Source organism: Dromiciops gliroides, chromosome 3 (genome assembly GCF_019393635.1).
Source record: "Dromiciops gliroides isolate mDroGli1 chromosome 3, mDroGli1.pri, whole genome shotgun sequence".
Taxonomy (NCBI): domain Eukaryota; kingdom Metazoa; phylum Chordata; class Mammalia; order Microbiotheria; family Microbiotheriidae; genus Dromiciops; species Dromiciops gliroides.
Genome location: NC_057863.1, coordinates 50,991,230 through 51,019,045, shown reverse-complemented (window position 1 = coordinate 51,019,045; position 27,816 = coordinate 50,991,230). Strand labels below are relative to the sequence as shown.

The 27,816-nt window shown below is 37.9% G+C and overlaps 1 protein-coding gene across 1 annotated transcript in view; it reads right to left on the bottom strand.

The window, feature by feature from the left end:
- The window catches only part of PLOD2 (procollagen-lysine,2-oxoglutarate 5-dioxygenase 2), a 97,440-nt gene extending 69,906 nt beyond the window's left edge, over window positions 1-27,534 (bottom strand). Inside the window, exon 1 of the mRNA XM_043994910.1 lies at window positions 27,373-27,534. Coding sequence (XP_043850845.1) covers window positions 27,373-27,481 — 109 coding nt within the window. The 5' untranslated portion in view covers window positions 27,482-27,534. The remainder of the gene's footprint in view (window positions 1-27,372) is intronic.
- Window positions 27,535-27,816: the final 282 nt, after the last annotated feature.

Genomic DNA, 27,816 nt, shown 5'->3' with positions numbered 1-27,816 from the left:
TGTGTGTATGTATGTATGTATGTATGGTATTGTATGCATGCTTGCATGCATGTGTGTATGTATTTTGTATGGAAAGACTACAACTTGTAGTTGCAAGCCACCTAACTTTCATCGGTCTCAGGCTACTAATACCATAGTAGTTAAGTATTAAGTCATTAGTGGGTTAAGATCTAAATTGGTAAAGGGGGTTTCCTTACCTAAAATCACAGATCCATATAATCCCCCAAACCACATGTATCCACACAGAACCATAAAGAATTGTAATTAAATCATGTCCCTTGGCCCACTAGCACCAGGAGAAACAACCCAATAATACTACCTCCACTCTCCCTTATCTGAATTTGCCCCAGCTTCAAGAATTCCTAGTTATCACATACATAAATATACACACAAACCTGAACACACAAAAGATCTGTGATTTTGTCAGTATAAAGAAATCCCTTACAAGAATCATCTTCACCTCTTCACCAAGGAGTATCCAAAGTGCATATCAATGAATGATTTGAAGGGTGAATACCAGGAAGTTTTCGGAGACACAGAAGTTCAGTGAATTTCCCAGTATACACACCCATGGTAAGTGTGACAGGAAGGATATGACCCATATCTTCTTGGTTTCAGTTCCAACAGTCTATCTATCCATTAAAATATATTGTCTTTATCTGTATACACATATATTTTTAAAATGATACTGAATCCAGTTTAAAACAAATTCACAATTTGTTATTTGTTCTCTTATATATACTGAAAATATATGAAAATAGAAGTGACTCAGACTTTCAATCTATACTAATAGAATATGACAAAAAGGGGCAGCTAGGTGGCACAGTGGATAAAGCGCTGGCCCTGGAGTCAGGAGTACCTGAGTTCAAATCTGACCTCAGACACTTGACACTTACTAGCTGTGTGACCCTGGGCAAGTCACTTAAGCCCAATTGCCTCACCAAAAACAAAAACAAAAACAAAACAAAACAAAACAAAAAACATATGACAAGAAGAGTTTTCCAAAATATAAATGGCTATATTTTCCACTGAAATTTTCAGTGGAAATTATTTTTCCACTGAACCTCTTCTGAGAACTACAAATTTAAAAAAAAGAAACTCTCAAAAGAAAATTTCTGTTGTCTTCAAATATTCATGATCAAGCTCAGAGGAAATATTCTGGAGTGATATTTTAATATGATTACTACTACTCTAAAATAATGCAATTCATAACTTTTTAATTCAATGAGTAATAATTGATTTTTCTTCATAAATTTTAAAATTAGCAAAACTATATTTTCTCTAGTAAAAGTAGCATGTTGTTTTGATTGGAAAGTCTGGCACTGAAAATTTCCACCCTGTAAATGTAGACTATATTTCAGAGCTAGAAGAATCTCTTATTGAAAATTTCCTACATCTTGGGAATTAGTTGCAACCACAGACATTGAGGCGACACATTTTTACGCCTACCATTTGCATTATAAGGCTGACATTAAAAATGTCATCATAACTAAGAGATATAGCTATGTTGGCTAGACAGTGTTACCCAATCAAGTGACTCAGAAGGTAAAGAACAAACTAAGTTACTCTTACAGAATGTCTAGAATTCTACTGCAATTAGGGGTCTTGTTCTTTTTTTTAAAAAACCAATAGACATGATTCTTAGGGGAAAAACCCAGCATTTTTATAAAGGTTATTATTATACTATACACTGCCATCTGCTTTCATTTATGTAGCTATTTAGCCTCATTATCATAACATGAAATGAAACTTCCAATTTTGCATATTATCTGAAGGAAAAACCCGGTTGACATGTAATACTTATTAAGAAATCTAGTCCATAACCTGTTGTCACCCAAAGCAGGAGTTCAAATTAGTAAGTCTCTGACCCTATCCTTAGATAATACCTACATCGGTCTAATTAGTTGAAGAAAACAGAAATCATTTCCAGGAGCTATAATTTCATATAATCTTAATGTTTAGATAGAAAGAAAACAAATAATTCAAAAACATAGCTCCATGCAATGATAGGGATGTTTTTCCCCTTCCAAATAGTTGTATGTCGCTGGGCTTAGCTCTTTTCTTGGCAAAGATACTAGAGTGATTTACCATTTCATTCTCCAGCTCATGTTATAGATGAGGAAACAAAGGCAAATAGGATGAAGTGACTTGCCCAGGGTCATACAGCTAGTAAGTGTCTGAGGCCAGATTTAAACTTAGGTCCTCCTGACTCCAGGTCATGTGCCCTATGCACAGCTCTCCTTCACTTAAATCCAATTCAGTGCAAGTCATGACGTCACCCAATGTCATGGACCTCTTTGGAAACAAAGAACAATCTAGTGTGCCAGCTAAGGCCCATTTTTGTAGCATAACAAATCTAATAAAACGCAGGGTTTTCAAAAACAAAACAACTTCTGGCATGTATACGACATTCAGCAGTAAGTCTGGTTTTATTGTCAAAATCAAATCATAACAAAGAAATGAGATTTTTTTTTTGCCAATCCTATTTTGTCTTTGAAAGCCACAGTGTTATGGGATGACCCATGTTAAATCTATTAAGAATTTTAATGAACCTCTTCTCTAAGCATTTGCCTGCTAATACAGCTGTCCTCTGTTCTGCCACACAGAAATAGATAGCAGTCCTAAAAATAAAATAAAATAAAGTGCTAAATCTGTTTTTTTAATATAATTTTGAGTAATTCAGGTAAAAGAAGAAATCTGAATGATCTAGAAGACTAGTTCAATGAATCTAATCTGTCTCCCAAATCATAATTCTACATATATTTGAAGACAATTATGTCTCTGCTAAATCATCTCTTCTTGGGGCTAAACATCCCCAATTAGTTTAACTGTTCTTTACATGACAATTTCCACGCTCTTCAGCCTCTTCCCCCCAGACTCACAGGAAGCCCAGATCTTTAATATTGCTCTTAGGAATGAATATGGTACTACAAATACTGCCTCAAGAGGAATGGGTAAAGTAGGATTATCACCTCCCTTCTTCTGTACACTGATTTTCTGTTAGGGCAGCTGTTCTAACACTTCCAATTCCTGAGTATATTAGGGAAGCCTGTTCAGACTCCCAGACTCAGACTCTTTAGTATGATGATGCTCATGAGAGAAGCACTAAATAAACTTCAGTGGCTCCCTATCGGATAAAAAACAAAACATTCTGTTTCACATTCAAAACCCTTCATAACCTGGCACCCTCCTACCTTTCCCATATTCGTTTTTTTTTTTTTTGGTAGGGCAATGAGGGTTAAGTGACTTGCCCAGGGTCACACAGCTAGTAAGTGTGTCAAGTGTCTGAGGCCGGATTTGAACTCGGGTCCTACTGAATCTAAGGCTGGTACTTTATCCACTATGCCACCTAGCTGCTCCTAACTTTCCCATATTCTTACACCTACTTCCCCAACCTGTATTCTTTGATCCAGTCACACTGGCCTCCTGGCTGTTCTGTGAACAAGACAATTCATCTTGCAGCTCTAGGCATTTTTTTTCTGGCTGTCCTCCATGACTGCAATTCTTTCCCTCCTCAACTCCACCTAATGACTTTCCAGGCTTCTTTTAAACTAAAGTCCCAACTTTTACAAGAAGCCATTCACAACCCCTTAATTCTGATTCTTAATTCTATTGCCTTCCCTCCATTAATCACGTGCTATTTTTTCCCTACATATAGCTTGCTTTGTACATATTTGTGTACATGTTGTCTCCCCCATTACACTGTAAGCCCCTTAAGGACAGAAATTATCTTTTGCTTCCTTTTGTATCCCTGGTGCTTATTGATTGACCCAACTCATCACCAAGCCATCTAGAACAAAGATGCTTCATAGAAAACAAAAAACACAGCCATTCTCGACCATATGAGTTTCTACACTTGTCTTTAACGGGAAATCCTTACAATATGACCACATTACAAATTTTTAAAAAGAACATCTATGAAGCACACAGAATGTACAGACTATGTAATATGTACTATGCTGAGAGATACAACATTGAACTAAAACAAAGACTTTATAGTTTAACAATGCAGGCAACATTCAACACCTCTTTCTTTTACTGGATTGTCCCACTTCCCATATATCTTGATACAACTCTACAGAACAAGAAAACCTGTCAGGGCAGGGGACAGGACTATCACCAAACATTTGAAAGGCTCTCATGGGGAAGAAGGCTTATATTTTTTGGCTTATCCCCAAAGCACAGAAAAAGACCACAAAACACTATAACTGGGAGGATAAACCAGAACTTATCTCAAGGTGAGATGATGTATCTCACACCCTATATTTTCTTTCTGGCTGATGACTTTCCCACCCTTTTCCCACTTTACATATTTTTCTGCGTGACCAGGAAGCATCCTATCAATGGACGATCTTCATACCCTCCTCATCAGCTTTATAACTTCCCAGGAATAACTGCATTCTTTGGCTACCACTGTCTTGTATGTCTTCCCCACTATAATAAAAGGTTTGTAAGGACAGAAAATGTGCTTTGCACATTCATTGAACTTTAATAATCTCTTAATAAATGCAGTTCATTCATTTATTTATTCCATTAGGCACAAACAGAGGAAATTAAGAGATGTAAATTTAGGCTTGTTATAAAAATGGTGAGAGGCAGCATCACAGCTGACACAGCATCCAGGATTACCTGGGTTCCAGTTGCACCTCCGACATATACTTAATATGTGACGTTAAACTAGACTCCTAGCATCCCATATATTCTAAGAAACTCTCATCCTAGAAGTTGCTGAGAAGGACCAGACATACCCAGGTAGAAATAACAGTCCTTATCCCTATGTAGTTGATAGATGTTTTCTGTATTTGTAGTGTGGTCATATTCTATAGAGGTAGGGGTGTGGGTAGGGGAAATTAGGTGGTACAGTAGGTAGAGCACTGAGCTGGGAATCAGGAAGACTCATCTTCTGAGTTCAGATCTAGCCTTGGCTACTTAGTAGCTGTGTGACCCTGTGCAAGTCCCTTCACCCTGTTTGCCTTAGTTTCTCATCTGAAAAAAAAGAGTTGGAGAAGTAAATGGCAAACCACTCAAATATCTTTGCCAAGAAAACCCCAAATGGGGTCACAAAGAATCAGACATAACTGAACCAACCAAACAACAACAACAACATATTCTATGGATTTCCTGTTAAAGACAATAGAACAAATCTAGAAACCCAGTGGACTATAGGTCTAGAATGCCTGTGATTCTATGTCTCCTATGAAGCAGCTTTGTCTTAGATGGCTTGGTGATAGCTTGGGTGAACCAATTAATCAATTTCAGTGAAAAGGCACTGTGGAATTGTGACCTTCAAGTCAAGAATACCTGGGTTTGGGCAGCTAGGTGGCACAGTGGATAAAGCACCGGCCCTGGATTCAGGACTACCTGAGTTCAAATCCAGCCTCAGACACTTAACACTTACTAGCTGTGTGACCCTGGGCAAGTCACTTAACCCCAATTGCCTTACCAAAAACAAACAAAAAAGAATACTGGGTTCAAATCCTGCCTTTGCCATATTATTTTTCCTATGACTCTTGGCAAGTCACTTTTTTAAAAAACCTCTGAGATCCCAGGCAACAATCTAAGGACACAAGTTGCAGAAAAGGTATAAATTTGCACTGATAAAGAATATACCTTATTGGGGGCCATCTCCACCAATAAAATGAGATAAAAAGAAAGGAAGGAGGGGAAATGAGGAAAACTTTCTAACAACTAACACCTACCCAAAACTAGAGGGAATTACCTTGAAAGGATGCACTCCCTCCCTTTAAAAAATGTATACAGGGACAGCTAGGTGGTGCAGTGGATAGAGCACCGGCCCGGCAGTCAGGAGGACCTGAGTTCAAATCCGGCCTCAGACACTTAACACTTACTAGCTATGTGACCCTGGGCAAGTCACTTAACCCCAATTGCCTCATCAAAAGAATAAAAATGTGTACAGAGAGTGAGAGAGAGGGAGACAGAGACAGAGAGACAGAGAGAAAAAGAGAGACAGAGACAGAGACAGAGTCTTCAAGCAAAAACCTGGAAAATCTCTAAGTATGTGATAGAAAGTATGTTTTTTCAGGTATAGATTAGAATTTATGGACTTGACTATTCCTCCCAACTCTGAGATTCTGAGAGGGCTTAGGGCTAGGACCAGGCAGCAGTTTTACCTGTGGTTCTAGCAACAAAGAAGATATGAGAATATTCTGACAAATGTAGTAAGAAAGGAAAACCAATAAAACAAGGAGCTGATATGGGAGACTCCAGAGAAAGGTATGTGGTGCTCTATGGAAGCCAAGTGATATGCATATCCTCTGACAGACTGATTTCTTTTTTTTGGAGGGGTGGGGCGGGGGTGGGGGTGGGGAGCTGGAGGGGCAGGCAAATCTGTGATTTTACCAATCCATACTAGTAAAGGGAGTTTCTTCATTGGAAGCTTCCCAACCCAGATTTAGAAAAATAAGTTGAATTTAAAAGCTATCAGTAACCTTAGAGATAATCTATTTCAATCCCCACATTTAAAAGAAAAGAAAATTGAAGACCAGAAAGGGGAAGATAGAACCAAGATTAAAACCCAGACCTTTTAAGGATTTATTCATTCTTCCTGCTGCTTACCTAAGTAATGAGTCACTCAAACACTGAAGCAAATGAATCAGTGCCATGTAATGTGGATGGCAAAAGAATAAATTTTATGTCGTAAAATGACTGAGGGCAATTCAAGACACGAATTACTGAAAAGCAATCTAGATTGAAACTCAGACAAGGAGAGAGGCTAGCAAAGAGATGGGCGAGAGACAGCAGAGGATTCATGAGAAAGTTCACGGAAAGGAAAAAGCGAAAGAGAAACTACAGAAAGGTTTCAAAATACAGGAATGCCTCCAACCGCTAATGTTTCCAGAAAACCTTCATCCATGTTAGCAGGGAAACCTGAAACCTTTGAATTCTGGACCAAGGAAGGCCATAAAAAACTATGAACTGCAGGGTCCTGGAGTGAAGAAACAGGGCAAGGGAGTGATCAATTTTGCCTAAGGGGCAGCATCCAGAAGGCTACTACTCAGTAGATAAAAATGGAAAGAATATTGGCTGATGGCCAACTGTCTGGAAGCACTTCAGTGTTCTAATCCTCTCTCCCAAAAAGCTAACAAGATGAACTTTAATGAGAATAAATGTAAAGTTTTTAAACAGTTTCAAAAAGTCAACTGCATGTGAACAGCATAAGAAATACAAGACTTAAAAATAGCATATAGGAAAAAAACAACCTATAAATATTAAATGAATTTAATTTCAACATCCAAAAATATAAGGCAGCTATCCAAAATAAAACAACAATGTATTCATAAAAATACTGTTTCTTGACTAAAGAACATAAAAGTACCACTGTCCTCCAAACTGACCAGACCAGATATATGATACTCTGTTAATTTATGGATGTTATGATTTAAGGGTGAATCTATCCAAAAGAGAATGACCAGCTTGGTAAGGGAATTCTATTATTCAGCAAACAATCATTGAAAATAACTCTTTAGGCTGGACATGACTGGAAGAAGTAGGTTGTGTAACAGTGGTCTTCATATTTGAAGAGCTATCATATTGATGAAAAATTAAATTTGTGTTAAGCAATTCCTTTCAGAGGGTGGTAGCAACACAGTAACAAGAGTAACCAGAATAATACCTGGCATTTATGTGGTACTTAAAAGTTTATAAAATGCCTAGCATACATTATTTTATTTGATCCTCAGAATAACCCCATAAGGTAGATGCTACTTGTGTCATTCCCCTTTTGCATTTAGGGAAATAGGCTCTGCAAAGGTTAAATGACTTACTAGCCATCTCTGGACTTTAATTTGTACTGTTCTTTATCAGAAGAACAAAACCTAAGATGAAATGGAATGGTTTGATTTGTGAGATGGTAGAATCAGTCATGTACAAGCTATATGACAAGCTATCAGGGATCATACGAAGCTTGTTTCTACACTGGATGGAAGGTTCCATCTATAAGGTCCTATTCAACCTGATTCTCATGAGGCTCCATGACCAAGCATTTCATTTTAATAGCAAAGGGAAGACGTTCTTCTGTTAATAGGCAAAGGGATTTAACATGATGGATTCCAAGTGATTAGAGACAGAAACTTTTAGAAAGAAAAGGGAAACAGTGATGATGAACAATTCTCTGAGTGGGCCACAGTAATCCAGCTGCTGCCCAGATGTTGTGTCAGGGAACACGCGCTCTATGCCAGAAATCTGTATTCAAGATGTAATTGAGAATTTGTTGAGCTTAATCTGACCCAGTGACTATAGTTTCATGGCTCTCATCCAAGTGGGCACAAAAATAATATTGCTTATTCTCACACCCAAAAAGCATCCATGATTTGAAGACTCAAATGATATTATTTCCAATCCCCCCACTTGAAGGAAAGAACTTCTGCAAAGAAACCTGCATCCTGAAGACAAATATCTGGCTGAGATGGTTTCAAAAGAGGTGGGTTGGCATCAAATCCTCGACATGGCAAAGAGTTGGTGGTTCAAGACCTCCAAAGGAGTAGAGCAGTTATATAGCCCGCAGTGGGTCAGAAAGGATTGGCCTAGCATTTAAGTGCAGTTGTCCGAAAATTTGTAGCAGGTTATTGGAATCTAAGTATGCTTGCTTCCCAGATTTCTATTGGCTTAACACCCAGACATGATGGTGGCCAAGTCTTGTTTTGGATCACTATGCTTGATTTTGTTTACCTTGACTTGGCTGATTTCAAGCCTCCTGACTATTATCTGGATTACAGTACTATGTAGCCAAACTTCAGACTGTTCTTCTCAATCTCCTACTTTACTGACTTCTTTCAAACTAGTAACTGTTATATGAACCACATCCCCATAATGCTCTTCACCCTGGTCTTCTCAATATCCTACAGTTTTCCTACTTTATTCTTCATATTTATAATCATCACCACACCATACTGCACATTTACTCTGTGGAACTCCAAAGCAAATCCCCTTTAAGAAATCTAAGAGGATGGGATGTTAATCCAGTTTATACTTGGATGATTCCTCAGAAATTATCTAGTTCAACCTATACAAGAGGAAACTGAGACCCAAAAAGTTGAAGGGACTTGACCAAGACAAATCAACCATTAAGTATCAAAGCTGCGAAAAGAACATATATCACAGAATCTCAGAATTATAAGGAATATTAGTCCAAACTTTACCTTCATAAACTCATCTTAGTCCAACCTTTACTCTCCATAATACACATGACAAGTAAACATCCAGACTTTATTTGAATATTTCCTTGGAGACTATTCAACCTCTACTACCTAAGGGGGCTCATTTGACTTCTGAATAGCTCTAATTATTAGAAAGGGTTTTATTGTTAGTTTTTGTTTGCTGGTAAATGGGGATGGGAGTTTGTTGTTACCTTAAGCCTAAATTTCTGTCATTTAAACTTCTATCCAGCGCTCCAAGTTTCTGCCTTCTGGGGGAAAGGAAGGAAGGAAGGAAAGAAAAAGAAAAAAAAAAACTAATCCATCTTCCACATGACAGAATAGCCAATACTTGAAAAAAACTGTCATATCACTCCTAACATCATTATCTTATAAGGATAAAAATCTCCAATTTTTTAAAATACCCTCCCTGAGTGGTACCAAGAACTGAATACAAAGATCTAGACACAATCTGGCAGTGCATAAAGGAGTAGGATTTTCTTCTACTTAGTCCTGTAAGATGGAGCAGCTATGTGGCACAGTGGATAAAGTACTAGCTCTGGAGTCAGGAGGACCTGAGCACTCCGGAGTACTGAGCCACAATGCTTACTGAGTATTTGACACTTCTTGTATTACCCAGCATCTATTTTCTGCAAGTGAGAAAACAATGGCCTACAAAAGTGAAAGTGGATAATTTGGGAGAATTCACATCCAGGACTTTTGATTACAAATTCAGAGCTCTTTCCGGGTAGTTCAGCCTGCCTCTGTCAGAGCACTAGATAAATAACAGCCCCTAGGGTGTATTGAGGCATTTACAGAGAATAATCCAAACCACTCTTTTTTTTATTAAACTTCTTATACCAATTTAAATAGTTTTTTGTATCTTCCCATATTATCAACTGGCTGGTTTTCTCACTTGCTACCATCAAGGTTTCTACTTTGTCTTCTCTTCTAATTTATTGCTTTTAACTATTGAAAGCAAATAGGTTAAAATAGTACCCCAAACCAAGGGTTAATAAAGAGGTTAATAATAATGAGGATAGTTTGATAAGCTTTCCCTTGGATTTCATGATATCCAAAGTGAAAGCATAAAAGTTTCAGGTTTTAACTTATTTTCTAGTTCTCAGTTAATTATGCTTGAACTGGTTGAGGTGGCTAGATATGTAACCTTGAGATACCAGTCGGGTGTGCTGAGGATCTATTAGTTCTGAGGCCGCCTGGGAATAAACAAGAAACTACAAGATGAGTCTTGACACTTCATTTCAGTTTAATTGATCTGTTATGGAAATATTCCTTTATAGAAGTAGCTACTTGCAATGCTGTTTTCTCTGATGCAAAAAAAAAAAAAAAAAAGCATGCATCCTTGGGTTAACTTCATGTAATCTATAGAACAGATGACCTTTTTTCTCTGGAGTATATCCTGGAAAATGTATTCTCCAGCATTTTCTGAACCAAGTGAAGAAAGAGAAACATATGGTTGATTTAAAATGTAATGAAATCTTGAACTGGCAAGCAGCTGTAGTATATAAAAGCCTATACAGTAAAAATAAACTAAAGTCAGATTGGATAACTAAACCTGTAATTAATTAAAATAGTTTGGAAAAAAATGTACTTGGTACAATCATTATTAGAAAAAAAAACTTTCTAAAGGTTTCCTTAAGATGTTGGTCTGCTTATGGGGAAGGGAAAGGTTAGAATAGGGAAGAGATTATATTTTTTCCTAAAAAAAAATAAAGCTATAATTATTCTGGAAAAAAAATTTTATATATCCCTGGGAATGAAAATTCTTTTTTTTTCAGGGCAATGAGGGTTAAATGATTTGCCCAGGGGCACACAGCTAGTTAAGTATCAAGTGTCTGAGGTCAGATTTGAACTCAGGCCCTCCTGAATACAGGGCCGGTGCTTTATCCACTATGCCACCTAGCTGCCCCCGAATAAAAATTCTAAAAGAGCTGATGGGAGGTCAAAGAAGGTATAGCTTTGATTTATGAATTGTTTATCTAAGCCTGTGGTTCTTAAACTCTAAGGGACTTTTAACTTTATCATATATATTTGCAGGGCAATAAGGGTTAAGTGACTTGCCCAAGGTCACACAGCTAGTAAGTGTCAAGTGTCTGAGGCTGGATTTGAAGTCAGTTCCTCCTGAATCCAGGGCCAGTGTTTTTTCCACTATACCACCTAGCTGCCCCCAAAAATATTTTAAATAATATAAGATAGAAATTGTGATAAAATAAGTTATGTCAACAACTTCTAAACTAGATGATCTCTAAGGTCCCTGCTATTTCTAAATCTATAATGCTATGAATATAAAAATATCACCTCTAAACTAAAATTAGGGAATAGCTAAAAGGGTTAAATGTTTACCCTATAGAAGAGAATTGGTAAAAGAGCGTTACCTGATGACATCGTTTAAGCACTTGCCCAAGTGGATTGCCTTATGATATGATAGCCCCTTTAAGAGTTACAGAGAGTCAGAAATTTAAAGATACTATCTTTTTTAAATAATTTATTTCCCTATGAACTAATCTCCAAGTTTCCGATTTACCCTAATCTGTGTGTCTATCCATAGATTAACTGAACTCTGCCTTTTTTTCTTGTGTACACCCCCAGTTTCTGTCAGACTCTAGAAATGAGCTGGGCTTCCAATCCCACTGAATAGTTTGAGGCCATGAAAGTAGTATTTATTTTTCCCAGTGTCAGCAAAACTACTTACACAGGACTCTATCACTGCTTCACAAAAAGGGGTGGAAGGGATTGGGACTGAGTGACTATAAACAAAATCTATTTAAACCAAATGTTCATAATCTACCATTGTCATTCCTTTGGCTGATTTACAGTAATGTAAATCTACACTGGTGTCAGTGTGTTCTTGACAATTGGGTCACCCCTAATCTGGAAGAAGAGTCAGCAGCTGATTTGTAAAAAATATTGTTGCAAGAAATACAGATAAACTAATTGGAAAACTGGGCTTGTATTGTCTGTACCCAGCTGCTCCATCAGATTTGCAGAGTTTAAATCCTCAGGGATACAACAGAGTGAAAAGAAAAGGAAAAAAAAACCATACTCCTCCTGAAAGATTTAAGATATTACTGTTCATCTAGAGTTGGAATGGTTGAGTTTGATTTGCACAGAGCTTAATGAATTCTGTGGTCTGTTAGGGTTAATGAATTCCAGCTTAATTTCCAACTCTCTCTCTAGCCAAGAATGATTCCATCCCTCAAATCTCATGGCAATGTGTAGCTCTTATGGAATTCATATACTACTACTTTGTATTGTAAATACTGGTATATCTGTATTGACTGCTGTATTAGACTGAAGGGGCTTGAGTGCTGGCCTTGGAGCCTATAAAACCTGTGTTCAAATTCCGACTCTTCATTTTCCCCTATACATCCTTGTACAGAATTTGTCAGAACTAGATAGAGAAAATCTTACGATTGTAATTGTACTAGGTACTTAATAAGTGTTTAAATTACAGAAATGCATGGGCCTAAGAAGATTTACAACTCCTTACTTTTTTTAAAGTGTCAATCAGAAGGTTTCTGTGCTGAAGCGAGTTGTCCTGTCAGGCCATGAGGACCAGGCTGGTTTTTAATCTTTATACTAAATACAACTTTGATTCATTTACATCTGGTATCTACAGCTTGCCTAGCATCAATGGCAGACGGCAGTTGCTTAACCAATGACAACAGACATACTATGGCTACTTGCTAGAAGTTTGCAAATTGACTGAAATCCATTCTAGCACCTGCCAGAAACCAGGTTAAAAATACGTGACCTTGGTGCAGCTAGGTGGCACAGTGGATAAAGCACTGGCCCTGGATTCAAGAGGACCTGAGTTCAAATCCAGCCTCAAACACTTGGCACTTAATAGTTGTTTGACCCTGGGCAAGTCACAACCTTTATTGCCCTAGAAAGAAAGAAAGAAAGAAAGAGAGAGAGAGAGAGAGAGAGAGAGAGAGAGAGAGAGAGAGAGAATCCATCCCTATTTGTATTTTTGTTTTTGGTTTCATTTTTTTTTTGGTTTTTTGGGTGGTTGGGTTTTTTGAGGCAATTGGGGTTAAGTGACTTGCCCAGGGTCAAGGGACTTGCCCCATCCCTATTTTATTAGAAAACAAAATATAAGAGCCAAATTCTCAGCACTTCTCAGAAAAATCTTTACTGAATTATAGTTCAATAACATCCACTTTATTTTTAATAGAATTTATTATTCTTTTGTAAAAATCATCAATGAAGTCATTAATACAAGGTATTATCTTCTGTACAAGGTCCCATGTCCTGGGAGAAATAAGTTCACAGTATCCTAGGGCAAAGGTGTCAAACTCTACAGGCTACATATTGACTTGGAGAATCAAAAATTAACATTATCTATGTTGTATTTTTACTTATTTTGCTAAACATTTCCCAATTGCATTTTAATCTAGTTGGAGCTGCATTAGGGAGCTTTGCAGGCTCAGTGGGAGTTTGACACCTCTGCCCTAAACTACTCTTAATAACTTTCAAGTTCAAACAATGACTGTCTACACTGGTAAAATTAATCTCTTTATCTAGCAGTTCCCTATAACATGCTATCACAGGCCCAATTTTTTATAATTTTATTAATAGATATATACCTCAGCATAATAAAATGGAGATTAGCATCATAATATCCAACAACAGTTAGTGTTGAGCTCCAAAAAGACTGGGATCCTCCCAGGCATATCATGGGGTAAGACTTTGTTACTGAGTCTTTTCAGTCTTGTTCTACTTTTCCCCACCCCATTTTGGCATTCACTTGGCAAATACACAAGAGTGGTTTGCCATTTCCTTCTCTGGCTCATTTTACAGATAAGAAAACTGAGGAAACAGGGTTAATTGATTTGTAAATTTCCACACCAAGAAATAAATTCAGGCACAAGCTACCATAGTAATTCTGGTTGGAATAAACAGATATTATATGTAGATATTATATGAAGTGACATAATATTCTTAACTTCTTTAAAATACAATTCATTATTTAATAAGAGAGGACAGTGACTTGTCACCTACTACATTGTTGACAGAGCTTTTCAGAAGGCTTAGGCAACCAATCTATCCCAAGTCCTCCCTTAACTGGGTTGGATCCTTTTAACTATCTCTGACCTCCATAAATACCAGAAATAGTAGAAAAACCTCAATTACTTCATCTCTCAAGGGTGGTTTTAGCCCTTCATTTAACAAATGGTTGGGGATTTAGGATCTTTTCTTACATAAACAATGAGTTCTAAGGAAATTAAGAAAATGAAAAATCCTGTATTTAGTGAAAAGAGGCAGAGGAACTGCAGCCTCACTTGAGGCTCACTTGATTGAACCTTTGGGGAAAGTATTTACAAGGATAAGTTCTCTATTAAATTACCTGTATTACTCAAGATTTCAGGCATTTTTGCTTAATTTTATGCTTTCCTAATTCATTTTTGGGAGTTTTGTTTTGAGGATTCTTTTCAGTGCTATCAGAACCTTACTGTAAACACCTTAAGTATAGAGAATTTTTTTAATGCATCTTTTTTTATTCATCTTATTTTATTCCTGGAGTCTAGTATAGTGTCTATAGTAGTATACCTTAAGGAAATCAATCAGTAAGCATCTGCTGAGCTCTTTCTCTTTGTTTTTAGCCTTATACTGATGCAGAATATTCCTGCACATAGTAGGTATTAATAATTTTTGAGTAATTAAGTTAAATAATACAGTACTTAATTATGTAATCCAAAGGACACCCACCAGCTATAGATCCAAGGAAGGTATGAACAATGAGGGATGAAGTAGTAAGAACAGAAGGCAGTGTAGAATTAGAGTAGAGTAAAGAGAAAGAAAAAACATACCAAGTAAGCAGAAGGTATGAATAATTCAGTTCAACAAATGTATTTAGTGTCTAATCTGCTCAGGGTATTGAGTCAGAGGTTGATGATGCAAATGAAAAAACATACTAGCTGCTCTCAAGGAACTTACAGTGTGATCTTGGAGATAGTGGAGAAAGCAATCAGGGCAAAAGGGAAGACAGGGATGGGATGATGGTGGAAATGCAAATAACTAGAATAGAAATTACAATATGAAATTTAGATAGAAGAGGTTGAATAGAGATCAAAGAAATGAAGTATTACTTCCATCTTGGGAATGGGGAGGATGTAAATCAAGCAGGTGTCACAAAGGAAAGTTAGTTGAGAGGGTTTTTAAAAGAAGAGAAGGATTTCAATAGGTGAAGAAGGAGGAAGAAGTCTATTCTAGACATGTAAAACAGCACCTGCAAACATATGGAGATGAGAGAATACAGAATTCAAGATTCTCTGATTTACAACAAGCGTGCTTCCTCTTCCTCCATTAGGAACAGAAATACTTGTCTTTTTTAGAGGCCAACCAGTAGGTTAACTGATGATACCTTCCACTTTGTCAAGCCAAGTCTGACCTTGTGCTCTACGGGCATAAAACTAAAGAATTCAGAATCAGCCTCGTCCTGATTAGGCTTCAAAGGAAGCCTTGAGTGAAGGTTCCTGTACCTTGGGGTGTAGACAAACCATGCATCTATCAACAAGTATTTATTAAACACTCTAAGCCAGGCACTGGGGATACTAATGACCTTAAAGATACCTAGACTGTTTTTCATTTAATGCCACAATGCTAGTTCAAAAGACTTCCACTGAAGTACAAGGCAATTGATGTATAAACATAGTATAGGAATGTTGGTACTTAAAGAAAACTGTCCCTTTAGTAAAAAAGACAAGAATATAAACATTCTTGATTCTTGGCTAAGCAGGCGAAACCTTCATGCTTCTAAGATGGTGAACCTTTCCAGTTTGTACCCTCTTCTACATTGAGATAAAAGGCCCCGCTTGGTATCATTTGTAAATGGTAAAGGCTGCCAAATCTACAAATGCCCTATGCATTCAATTAGAGGCAAAGTTATGCTAAGGCAAGGACCCAGCTGCCAAGATAATTAAGTCATTTGCTGAGATTTAACACGAAACTCTGGCTGATGGTTCTCCCCTCCATCTTCTCTTTTCCCTGCCTCTCCTCTCTAATGGTTGCATCTTTCTACAGATAGTTAACAAGGAATGACAAAAATGAACTTATATCAAAACTGCCCGTCTTCACAAGGTATGGCAGCAAGGAAATGCAGGGATTAGAAGGCAGGGCCTGGAGTCAGACATGAGTTCAAATCCTTACTCAGACACTTAATTTCTAGCTGTGTGATTCTGGGCAAGTTATTTAACTCACAGCGTGTCAGTTTCCTTATCTAATTATAACACTTATCTCTCAGGGTTGCTGTGAGGATCAAATGAGTTAATATGTGAAAAGTGCTTTGTGAACATTAAAACGCTATTAAAAATGCTCACTTGTAATCATTATCATTATTGTATGGCCTGCCATGATGTTTATCAGTCATACTAACCTATATTAATGCTAGTACCTTCCTTCTGTTGATTTCCAATTTATCCTGCATTTAGCTTGTTTGTACATAGCTGTTTGCATAATAATAGCTAATAGTAATAAACATGTATATTAATGCCTACTGAATACCAGGCACTGTGCTAAAAGCCTTACAATTATTATCCCATTTGATCCTCACAACAATCTGGGGAGGTAGGTACTATCATGATCCCCATTTGTGAGATATGGAAACTGAGGCAGAAGTTAAATAACTTGCCCCAAGTCAAACAGCTACTAAGGTGCTGAGGATGGATTTGAACTCAGGTCTTCCTGACTTCAGGCCCAGTACTGCATTCACTCTGTCACCCAGTTTGCATGTTGTCTCAGCTCCTTCAGGGCAAGGGACTGTCTTGTACCTTTCTTTGTATGCTTAGTGCTTAGCACAGCGCCTGGAATATAAGTCTTTAATGTTTATTGAGTGACACAACAAACTGTCCATAACAATAAATCTGACAGTATCCAACTGTATGAACCATGTCAGTCCCACCCAGGCAGTTTCCTCTGCATAAGACATAAAGATGGCCAGCTTTTCAAAGAATCCCATCTGACCTCACTAGTGGGACAGATGTTGGTTAGATGATTATAACTCAACTTTCCTTGGGTTGATACATAAGCACAACTAGTCATTTTCTTCCAGACTGCCTGAAAACTCTGACCTCTTCCTCTCCCCTACAAACATCGCTGGTTTTCATAAGGGACTCCCACTTCTAAGACATTCTTCAAACTGTTCTTCAAACATTTTTCACAAGCCTGGAACTTAATTTTTTTAAATAAGTATACATCAAATATATCTAAAGTTTTAAATCTAAATGGAAAGAAGAAAATAATGACTAACTCCATTATACTGTAGGAATGAATAAAATAAAAAAAAACCTCACTTTTTTCACTTCAATCAATTCTTTAATGTCAAATTGAAAATCTTGCATCTACTTAATCACTAGTGAACAGACTAGTGAAACCCAAACTACGAGTTAACTATGTATAGAAGTTGAAAACTCTCTCCATGGCATCAAAATTGGAATGGCAAGCCTTTATGGGAAGATAGAGTTGGGGAGAGAAGAGAGGATCATATGCCATCTTTGCTGCTTCATTTGAAGAATGAGAAAGGCTGTTCCCATATTTGGAGAACTTAAAATAAATGAACATAAAGATATAAATCAATTTTAATACTAACCACAGTGCATCAAATAGGGAGGCAGCAGAAGACAGTAAGCATACAACTAGACTTGCAATCACGCCATCAGGAAAATCTGGCTTCAAATCCTTTCTCTGATACATGCCGCTTGTATGACCACAAGTCAAAGAGCAATAATATAATCGTTTTCAATTTGCCAATCCAAACAATAACATATTTTATGCTTGTTTTTGAGGTTTGACTGTGTCTATGGCCAAATTCCTGCAAGTAGCTAACTTCTGATATTAGCAGCATACTTTCAGATTTCCAACTGAGCTGTTCTGCTGTGCTCACACTAACATGTCAATTTGTTCATGACATGAAAAGTAAATATTACAGAGAACCTTTGCATGTTCAAGGGTTTTTATTCATCATGCCCTATGAGATAAGGCATTTTATATATATACATATATATATGTATGTATGTATATGTGTGTATATATATGTATATATATATATGTGTATATATATATATATATATATATAAAATTTTATCTCTATTTTACTGATAAGGGAACAAAGGCTATGAGTTTAAATAAGTTGCCCAAAGGTAGCATAAGAACCCAGATTTCTCTAAGTTGAAATTTCCCTTCAAGTTCAGAAAACAATGGTATCTTAACATTCCTTAATAAACACTAACCACCCATAAATTTTTACTTAATAAAGAATCAGATACAAGGAACAAAATTTACCCCATATAAAATAACAAATATTTTCTTATATTTGTGTCTATGTATATATATATATTTTTTCCATGCATCTACCCTCTTAAAAATTAATTACAGTAAATGTATTTTAAAACAAGCCTTCTCCTCCTTCCCCCAAACCACCTCATGTAAATTTTATTGTTCTGCACAGAGAACCGTTTCTGTCTGGATAATGTGAGCTGCCCTCTGAAAAATCTTGATGCTATTTCATTAGTGTTTGACAATTGACAGCACAAAGACCTTTAACAACTTCCACCTTCTGTAACAGGTAGGGCTCTGACACTCACATCTGTCAAAGTCAGTTACCTACAAAGAATCAGCATAAATACAAAGCCTAGGAGGTGATGGAAATCTGGAAAGCAAGAAGCTGTCAAAGAAGAGAGCATCACTCTCAATCTCCCTTTTGTTCTACACTCCCTCATGGGCCTGACTTGGTTTCTGTTGGGTTTCACAAAGTTAATTTTAAAAGCTTCTTTTTTCATTCTAAATAATTAATACAGTCAATAACCTAATATATTTGGAAACAAAAGCGCCATTAGCAACAAAAGTCTATTCTCAAATAGGGTCTTTATTTTTTAATATAGCACAATAATTTTCAATAGAACTTTTTTTTTGGTAAAGCTAATGATCATAATTATTATCTAATGACAAAAGAACCAAGCAAATGAATTAAATTCTATGGTAGTATATAATGTTTTATTGTAATGCACCACTTATCCATCTTCAAAATTTAGCAATAGATAACATATAACAATCAGTAACATATAACCAGATAACAATCCCAAGACTGGCTTTTCCAAATATATTAAAATGTTTGGCTTTTTTTGAGGGCAGGAGAATAAGGATTATTATCTGAATTTTACTGAATTCCTTTCTGACTCTACATTCTTAACATCTAAATCACAGGTTAATTAGAAATAAATGAGTGTTTGTATCAACATAGGTAATGCCAAGAAAAGAAATCTGAATTTCTTATGACATGTTTCCCTGGTTTTTGGTCCTCTGCCTTCAGCTGCGCTCGCTTGCTCTCTCTCTCTCTCTCTCTCTCTCTCTAACACACACACACACACACACACACACACACACACACACACACTCTTGAACACATGTTATGTGATTTACAACCAGTGTCTGTTCAGGAGTGACAAAGCCAAATCTTCTAAGTTCTGATAGTACGTCAATTAAGGTATGTGTGTGTGCATGCATGTGTGTGTGTATGTGTATACCGATAACCCAAACATACCCTCTCCACAGGGAGGGCTCCCCCTAATAATCCAACTGAAAGGTCTCCTTTCTCTGAAGTATTCACGCATTCACTCATGCTGACTGGTGTACTTTGTTTATGTTTGTTTACCTACTAAAAACCAATGTTAATTCCTCATCAAGTTATGGAGGAAACCCTATATTTCTTTAAAGCTATGTTAGGGAAATACATGTTTGGAATATATAAATATGCAGGTATATATACATAGTTATGCATGTATACACACATTCATGTGGTTATATGTATGTGATTATTATGGATTGTGTGGTTTTTGTATATACATGTGTACATCATGTATACAGTGTGTCCCGTGTGTTTTAGAACGTGTGTGTGTGTTTATTTCCTCTGACTGTCCAGCCTTTGCTACTCTACCTCAGCTGCTTTCTTCCCCCGGAAATTCCCTCAGACCCCATAGGATTCTAGCCTTCTTAACCTGGAAAACCCCTCCATCCTTCATTCCCCTTCTCCCCCATCATGAACTCCTCCCAGAACCTTGATTCTGAGGAAGGGCCTAGGCCATGAATCGTTCATTACTCTCCTGGTTCTGCTTGTGACTTGCTGGTCAATAACAACCTAGCCCACCCCTCCACTTTTCAGTTCCCTTTTTTGTATGGTTTTCCCTCAGTGGAATGTAAGTTCTAGGAGAGCAGGGTTTGTCTTCTTTACCATTTGCATGGACACACGCAGTACAAAGCCTAGCACAAAGCAAACATTTAATAAATGCTCATTGACTTAATCAAAGGCTTTGCAAATTAAAATTTTCCAGTAATATTTTATTCAATCATTATAAGTAAGATCCTAAATCAATGAATTAAAGCTAGAATAGAAACTGGAGGTAGAAGGGGAGAGGGAGGTATCCAAGCCAACCGCCTCATTTTTTTGTTGTTGTTTTATTGTTTTTGTTTTTTTAGTGAGGCAATGGGGGTTAAGTGACTTGCCCAGGGTCACACAGCTAGTAAGTGTTAAGTGTCTGAGGCTGGATTTGAACTCAGATATTCCTGACTCCAGGGCTGGTGCTCTATCCATTGCGCCACCTAGCTGCCCCTCCCCTCATTTATTTTTACAGAAGAGGAAACTAAGATCCAGAAGAACAGTGGGGTGATTTGCCCAAGGTCACTGTTAAAGGCCAACTTGACTGGTTCAGGTTGACAAGAGAAAGGAGGTACTTGTCAGGTCATTCAATAGTTAACAAAGGCAGGTTTATTTAGCCATAACACAGAAAAGATATTCAACAAAGTTAGTCCAGCACATAGCTTGAGTAGATGCTGTCCTCGCCCCCCTCTTTCAATCTCCATATGGAACAAATAAGTATCCATATAGAATATCTCCATTTGGAACAAAAGAGTATCTGGTCAGCAAGGCAGAACCTCAACTCCAGGTATGTGGGTCTTTTAATGCCAGTAGGTGACCAGCCCGACACCAATGTGAACAGGGGCTCCCAGGAAAGAACAGCTTTATCATTTTTCAGGAAAACAACAATAACAACAACAACAAAACTATACTAACTCATGGCAGTGGGAGCATCTCCTGGCAAATAAATAGTGGTCTTGTCACAGTAGTAAGGATTAGCCCCTAGGCACTGTATTATTCTGCTTCCATGTTTTGATTTCAGTGAAAAAAATACATGAATGGTCCGACAAACACACATAAATACAACGTAATTCAGGAAAAGGGCTAGATGTGTCTTAGTTTGTATTTCAAGTATAAATAGGAAGAAAAAACCATCAACTATTCCTTGCCTAGAACAATTATAGTAATCTGCTGAAATGTCACTAACTGAAAAACCCTTTGTTATTGTAATAACAATGATCACTAATACTTATATAAAGCTGTATTTGACCTATGAAAAGCACTTTACATACCTGATCTCATTTAAACTTCCCAACAAGGGTGACTTAGATTCTATAGTTATCACTGCCAATTTACTAATAAGGAAATGGAGAGTCATAATGGTTTATCCGTTTGCTCAGGTTAAATGTAGTAAGCAACAGAGATGGAATTCAATCCAGGTCTCCCTAAATCCAAACTCAAAGTTCTTATCTAATGTTGCAAGTTCTCTCACTAGATGAAGTCTATAAATTCTTTAGTTTGAATTACTTGAAACATGTAATACATGAATCTGAATGGAATATAATACAAAAGTTAGTCTAAAATACCTATAGCAACACATGGGAAGGACTTTTGGAAATGGAAATTGCTTAGCCTTTTGAAAATGGTTAAATATGTTTTAAATGTTTAAAAAGGGCAAGGAAATGTCTAAAACATTAAAGCTACAGAAGGGGGGCATATTCTACAACTACAAATAGATCATTTGAATTGCAAACATCATTAATGCAATGATCTTCCTTCCACCATACAATTCGTCAAGTGTATTATTATCAAATACCAAGGACAGTGATGCTGGATATCATGAATAATGGCAGAACAAGGACTAATACTGGATAAAATGAAAAACAATTAACATGTTCATTAAGCAGGGTGCTGTCTGCAGCTTTCTGGCTAAGGATAGCTAACTTAGCTTAAGCAAGACCCTGTGCTTTGATCATCACTGTTCTCATTAACCCAGATCATACTGACTGAATCTATTTCCTTGCAATAAATGCAAGCTTATAAGATTTAAATAACAGGTGAAATTCAGAAATATTTTTTACTAAAAGGCACTTCTGACTCCTAAAGACCCAAAAGAATTCAGTTGATACTAATTATGAGGGTGATAATAAAGACTCTAACTGAAAAAAAATAAATGAACTAATTGGTATTTCCTGATATGGAGAACACTGGACCCTATTAAACCAGTTGTTATTAGACAATCACTTTGAGGCTCCTTTTACCCAGAGATCAAGGTGATTTACAAGCTTTTAATCATGAGAAGACTGGTAGAGATAGCTGAGTAAAAAGAAAATTCGAGTCAAATCTCCCTTTCAGAAGATGAAACAGAGACACTATCGTTGAATGCAGAAAGTCATCAGAAGCACTAGAAAAACCCAAAATGAAAAACAGGCCTTCTAATTGCCCAGAGCCAGAATGCTACCGTCTAAATCAGTACTACTCAACTTTTCCCCAAAAAATAACAACAGACATTGAAGTTTAGGAATAGCAACTCAAGGCAAGTTATTTTTCTAAGTGCCAATATTCCTTCCAATAGGTTCTCTTTTCCTTCCATTTGCTGATTTTTTTTTTTCCGAAGTTTAACTTGGCACCATTTGGTCTTTGATTTGCCCTCTATGTTCTTCATTTCCATATCCCCACAAAAACAATTTAATTATCCAGAGTCCTAAGAAAAGACTAAGGGAGGAGTTTAAACTTCAGAAAGGAACTACTGTAGCAATTACAATTCAGAAAAGCTTTCCTATAGCCACATTTCTTATTTAGGTTGTCAGAATACCTTGATATATAGCGTTGTTCCACATAGAGAAAAAAGGGCAAGGATAAATCATGGTGACGTGGACAAAGTCTGGGCCAGTAAAATAGGACTCTCTGTTCCTCCCATTGGCCGAATGCCATCAGCCCAAATGGTGGGTGGGCATTGAAACATCAAATTCTCTCCAGATCCCCTCTCATCTCATTGGTACCCCTCAAATCTTAATTGCCAGTTTTCATTAGTGGGTATGGGCAAGACTTTCTTTTCTTCCCTCTCAAAGGGGTAGATTCAATCATCTTTAAAATTTCTCCTAGCTATAAATATCTATTATTCTATGATTCTATGCCTACTATATCATATTTCAAAGTTTATAGATGAACTTAATTCGACACAAATGTCTGAAACTCTCTTCCAATTTTGTTCTAATCATTCCAAACATCTACCCAAATCTTATGAGACATGGTCAAGATGCTTGAGCTAGTGAATATACATGGTGACTCAGGACATAGGAGACAGATATGTTTCAAATGCTTTGTTTGAAAGAAACAAGTCTGTACCCTCCTGCTCTCTTCCAGAAAAGTCTAGAGAGCGTAAAAAGAAACAAAACCTGACCCACTGAGAGTCAGTTTGGAAGACAGGAAAAATACTCTATAAAAAAAGATACCAAACTTCATTTTTTTATATATCATGCTTATAAAATATCTGGAAGAAAATATCATCAATAACATTCATAATAACCAATATTCACATGGTATTACAGTTTGTAAAGCATCTTATATGTATTACTTCATTTATCCTTGAAGACAGCCCACTGAAGTGATATGATTGTTATCAACAATATTTTACAAGTGAGTAAGCTGAGACTGGGAAAAATTTAGTGGTTTTCCCAGGGTCACGCTACTAGTAATGGTCTGACATAGGACTGGAACCAAAATCTTAATGACTTCAAATCCAACAGTCTGACTCCTTAAGGATGATTTAAACTGTTAGCCTGTTTAGACTGTTTTCTATTCTAATAGAGAATATACAAAAGAATTGGAAAGAACAGGAAAAATACTAAATCTTTCAGTAAATAACAAAACCCTTAGTAAATACAACATAAAACTATTCATACCATTAGTCAGCAGCTCACAGCACTGAAATCAGTACAATGGAATAAATGTAAAAGAACAGAACATATTCTAATATGGGGGGTTGGTGGTGGATAATATATGCTTAAGATATTGTTGCTATCTTTCCCATGATGCTATAGCACCATAGAATATTATATTTGAAAGTGAACATCTAACCCAATCCCTACATATTACAAGTAAGAATTGTCCAAAGTAAGTTTAAGAGTGCCTTCTGGGGTCAGAAAAGGGAAAATAACAAAATCATACTAATTCAGGGACCATTCTATATTCAAGACCCAGGGTTAATCTCATTTTGAGAATAGGAAAACAGATAGTTTTGAAATCTCATAACCACTTAGCTCTCATCCAATAATGTATACTAAATTTATGCCTGGGAAAGAATGGAAAACAATGCACCTAATACGGGTTGTATTGGTGTGCTTTTTTTTTTTTATAATTCATTAGTTTGTCCAACTATTTACTAACATCATGCTAGATTATATATGTGTATGTATGTATGTATATATATAATGTGTTTAAATAAGACATCCACTTTTCTTATCATTTGGCTATTACAAATTGTGTTATATGGAATTAATCATTTTTTCCTGGATACTGAACCGCAATTTATTTTTCTCAGTAAATTGTTACCAATTAGGAGGCTTCTAGCATACATTTCTAATCTTTGGAAAGTTCTCATTTCTTAAATACCTTTGTTCTGGGTATTCTAACATCATGCAATTTAATTATGTATCTCAGTAAGATCCGGGTGTCTCTGTGGAGTTCATTAAGTGAATTGACTGGGCCATCCAAATCAAGCTAGGAAGACTTGAGTTCAAAACTGACCTCTTATGACTTTGAGAGAGTCACTTAACTCTTCTTTGCCTCAGTTTCTTCATCTGTAAAATGGGGATAATAACAGCATCTACCTCCCAGGGTTGTTGTGATGATAAAATGAGATAATATTTGTAAAGTGTTTAGCATAGTGCCTAGTCCATAGCAAGCTCTTTATAAATGTAAGTTATAATTCTTATATACAAGGGGAAGGAGGGGGAAAAAGGAAAAAATACAGGATAAGATCAGGGGAAAGTTGATTAATTCTTACCATACCTATGAATCCAGAAACTGCAGCAAAGGGATGCATTTATCATACATATACACACAAATATACATATACACATACTTGTGTATGTATGAAGCTTTTATATGTATATGTGTGTGTATTGTGTTTCTATGTAATATATAGATAGATATGCATATATACACTATAGAACCAGAGAACATTATATTTGGAAGTTAGCATCTAACCCAACTTTATTTACAAATATTTACAACATATGTATATACAGGTAAAGAGACAACGAAAAGGGGAATAAAACATACACAACAGGTTGTATTGGAAAAAAATTTGCGTTGTAAATTTGAGATTCCGTAAAGTGGTTTATTCTTTCTCAAACTACTTGCAACATAACAATTCAGCACCTGAACTTCTGAAGGTATTTACCTGTAAATCTTTTAGATTGAACACCGATGTATTTTCACATGAAAACTCGATTTAGATTTGTGGGAGCCAAGTTCAGAAACCTAATTAGCAACTGCCACATACAACTGCGGGGAAGGCTGGGAGGGGGGAGGGGGAAGGGGGGAATTTTAACCCTAGGAGCTCTCAGAGGAGAGTTAGAGTCCCCTCGGGGCAAACAAAGCTGGCACTGTGGGTCAGGAATGTAGAAAAATGAACAGTTCAGTTCATTCATGTCCTCCCGATCCTTTGCAAATGTATAAAAAGTGACTGCAACGTGAATTAGCCCCAGATACTACCTACTACCCAATAAAGCCAACCCTGAAATTGCCATTTCCTTCCTTGTGTTTAAAGACTGCTTCAGCAGACAAGAGCCCTTATTAACTTCCATAAAAGAGTAGGCCAAAAATTATTACCAGATTAAAAAAAAAAAAACAGTGCAGCTGAGGAGTATTTTAAAATGAGATCTCATTTCAGAAATGGATCAGAGTTCAAAGTTGGAGTTTGGAGGCATAGCGGAAAAGTCAGGGAACTCCGCCGATTTCACACTGCCAGCAAATGGCACAGGACGTGTTTTGACAAACATGTGTTGGGCGCTTCCCTTTAAACTGGATGAATGCAAAAAGTTTTGTTTTACATGCACTGGACTGTATTCCTCGCTTGTAATCCAGCTTCTGTGAACAAGGATAGCAGCAGGGAGAGAGGGAAAGAGGGAGAGAAGAGGGAGAAGGAGGGGAGGAGAAAGGGGAGAAGGAGAGGGGGGAGGAGGAGGGAGGGAGGAGGAGGGGGAGGAGGGGGAGAGAAGGAGGAGGAGGGGAGGAGTGGGGAGGGGGGAAGGAGGAGGAGGAGGAGGAGGAGGAGGAGGAGGAGGAGGAGGAGGAGGAGGAGGAGGAGGAGGAGGAGGAAGACAGAAAAAGAGGAGAGTAGAAGGCAAGCTACAAGACTAGGAGAAAGAAAGAAAATAAAATAAAGGTAGAAGGGAGGAAGGAGAGACAGTCTGCACTCCAGCCAGCTGGGTCCCCAAGGAAAGAAACCGCGGCGGCTAGGTGGTGGGAAGTGAGGCAGCCTAACAGAAAACAAGTACTGTGGTGAGGGTTGTTCTTGGCTAGAGGTAAGTGTTACAGGCTGCTTCCTGGGGCTCGGGGAGGAATGTGTCACCATCAATCAGCCCATTGATCTCCAAGTTTAAATCCTCCGGGCAGGGCGAGGCACACTGAGTAAGAAGAAAGGGGGTTTTGCTGCACGTTGCCCCAGGACCAAGGTAAAACAAACAAACAAAAAAAGCAGGAGGAGACAGAGGCGGACGGGACCAAAAGAGGCATGTGCGTCCTGGGGACAGGAAGACTGATGGAAAGCCTCCCAGCTCTGGTTCATATGGAACCCTCGAGGCAAAGCTAGGCATCACTTAAGTATTTTACTTACAGCTGCAAGATCTGGAATCGGCCAGGTTTCCCAAGAGTAAAGAGAAACTCGAGGGGGCCGATGTATACATCACCTGGGTGGCAAAACGCATCCCACCCACCTTCAGAAGAGTTGTCCCAGCTAAACAGTCCTGCAGCAGCAGCCGGGGCAGATCCCGAGGCTGGGGAGACCAGGGAGTTGTATGCATGAGCTCCCCCCTCCCCGGGAAGGTGGGGAGCGCTCACCTGTGGGGATGATGGGCGGCTTCTGGTTTTCCGCTGCCTCGCAGGGCTTCACGAGGTGTAAGGAGAGCGCCAAGAGGAGGATGGGGGTCTTGAGCTTGTCTCTGGCCATCTTCGCCCCTCGGGAGAGAAAGGTCCGACTCAGGTCTGCGAGGAGCAGCCGGAGCAGCCCGGGAGCTCTCCTACGCCCCCCTACTCCCTTAATCTGGGTACTTCTCGCGAGACAAGGTCCCCCCACCCCACCCCACCCCCGGGTCCGCCCGCCGGCCGGTCTGACAGCTGTGGGAGTCCAGCTGTTCAGCCTCTGGGTGGGGCGCTGGAGGCGGACTGCAAGCGTTGCCCACCACACCGATCAGGAGGGAGAGTGAGAAGCAGCAAAGTTGGAAGGGGGAGTGAAGGCGATGGGGACTGGGCGGGTAGAGACGGATGAGATGACTCAGTCCTTTC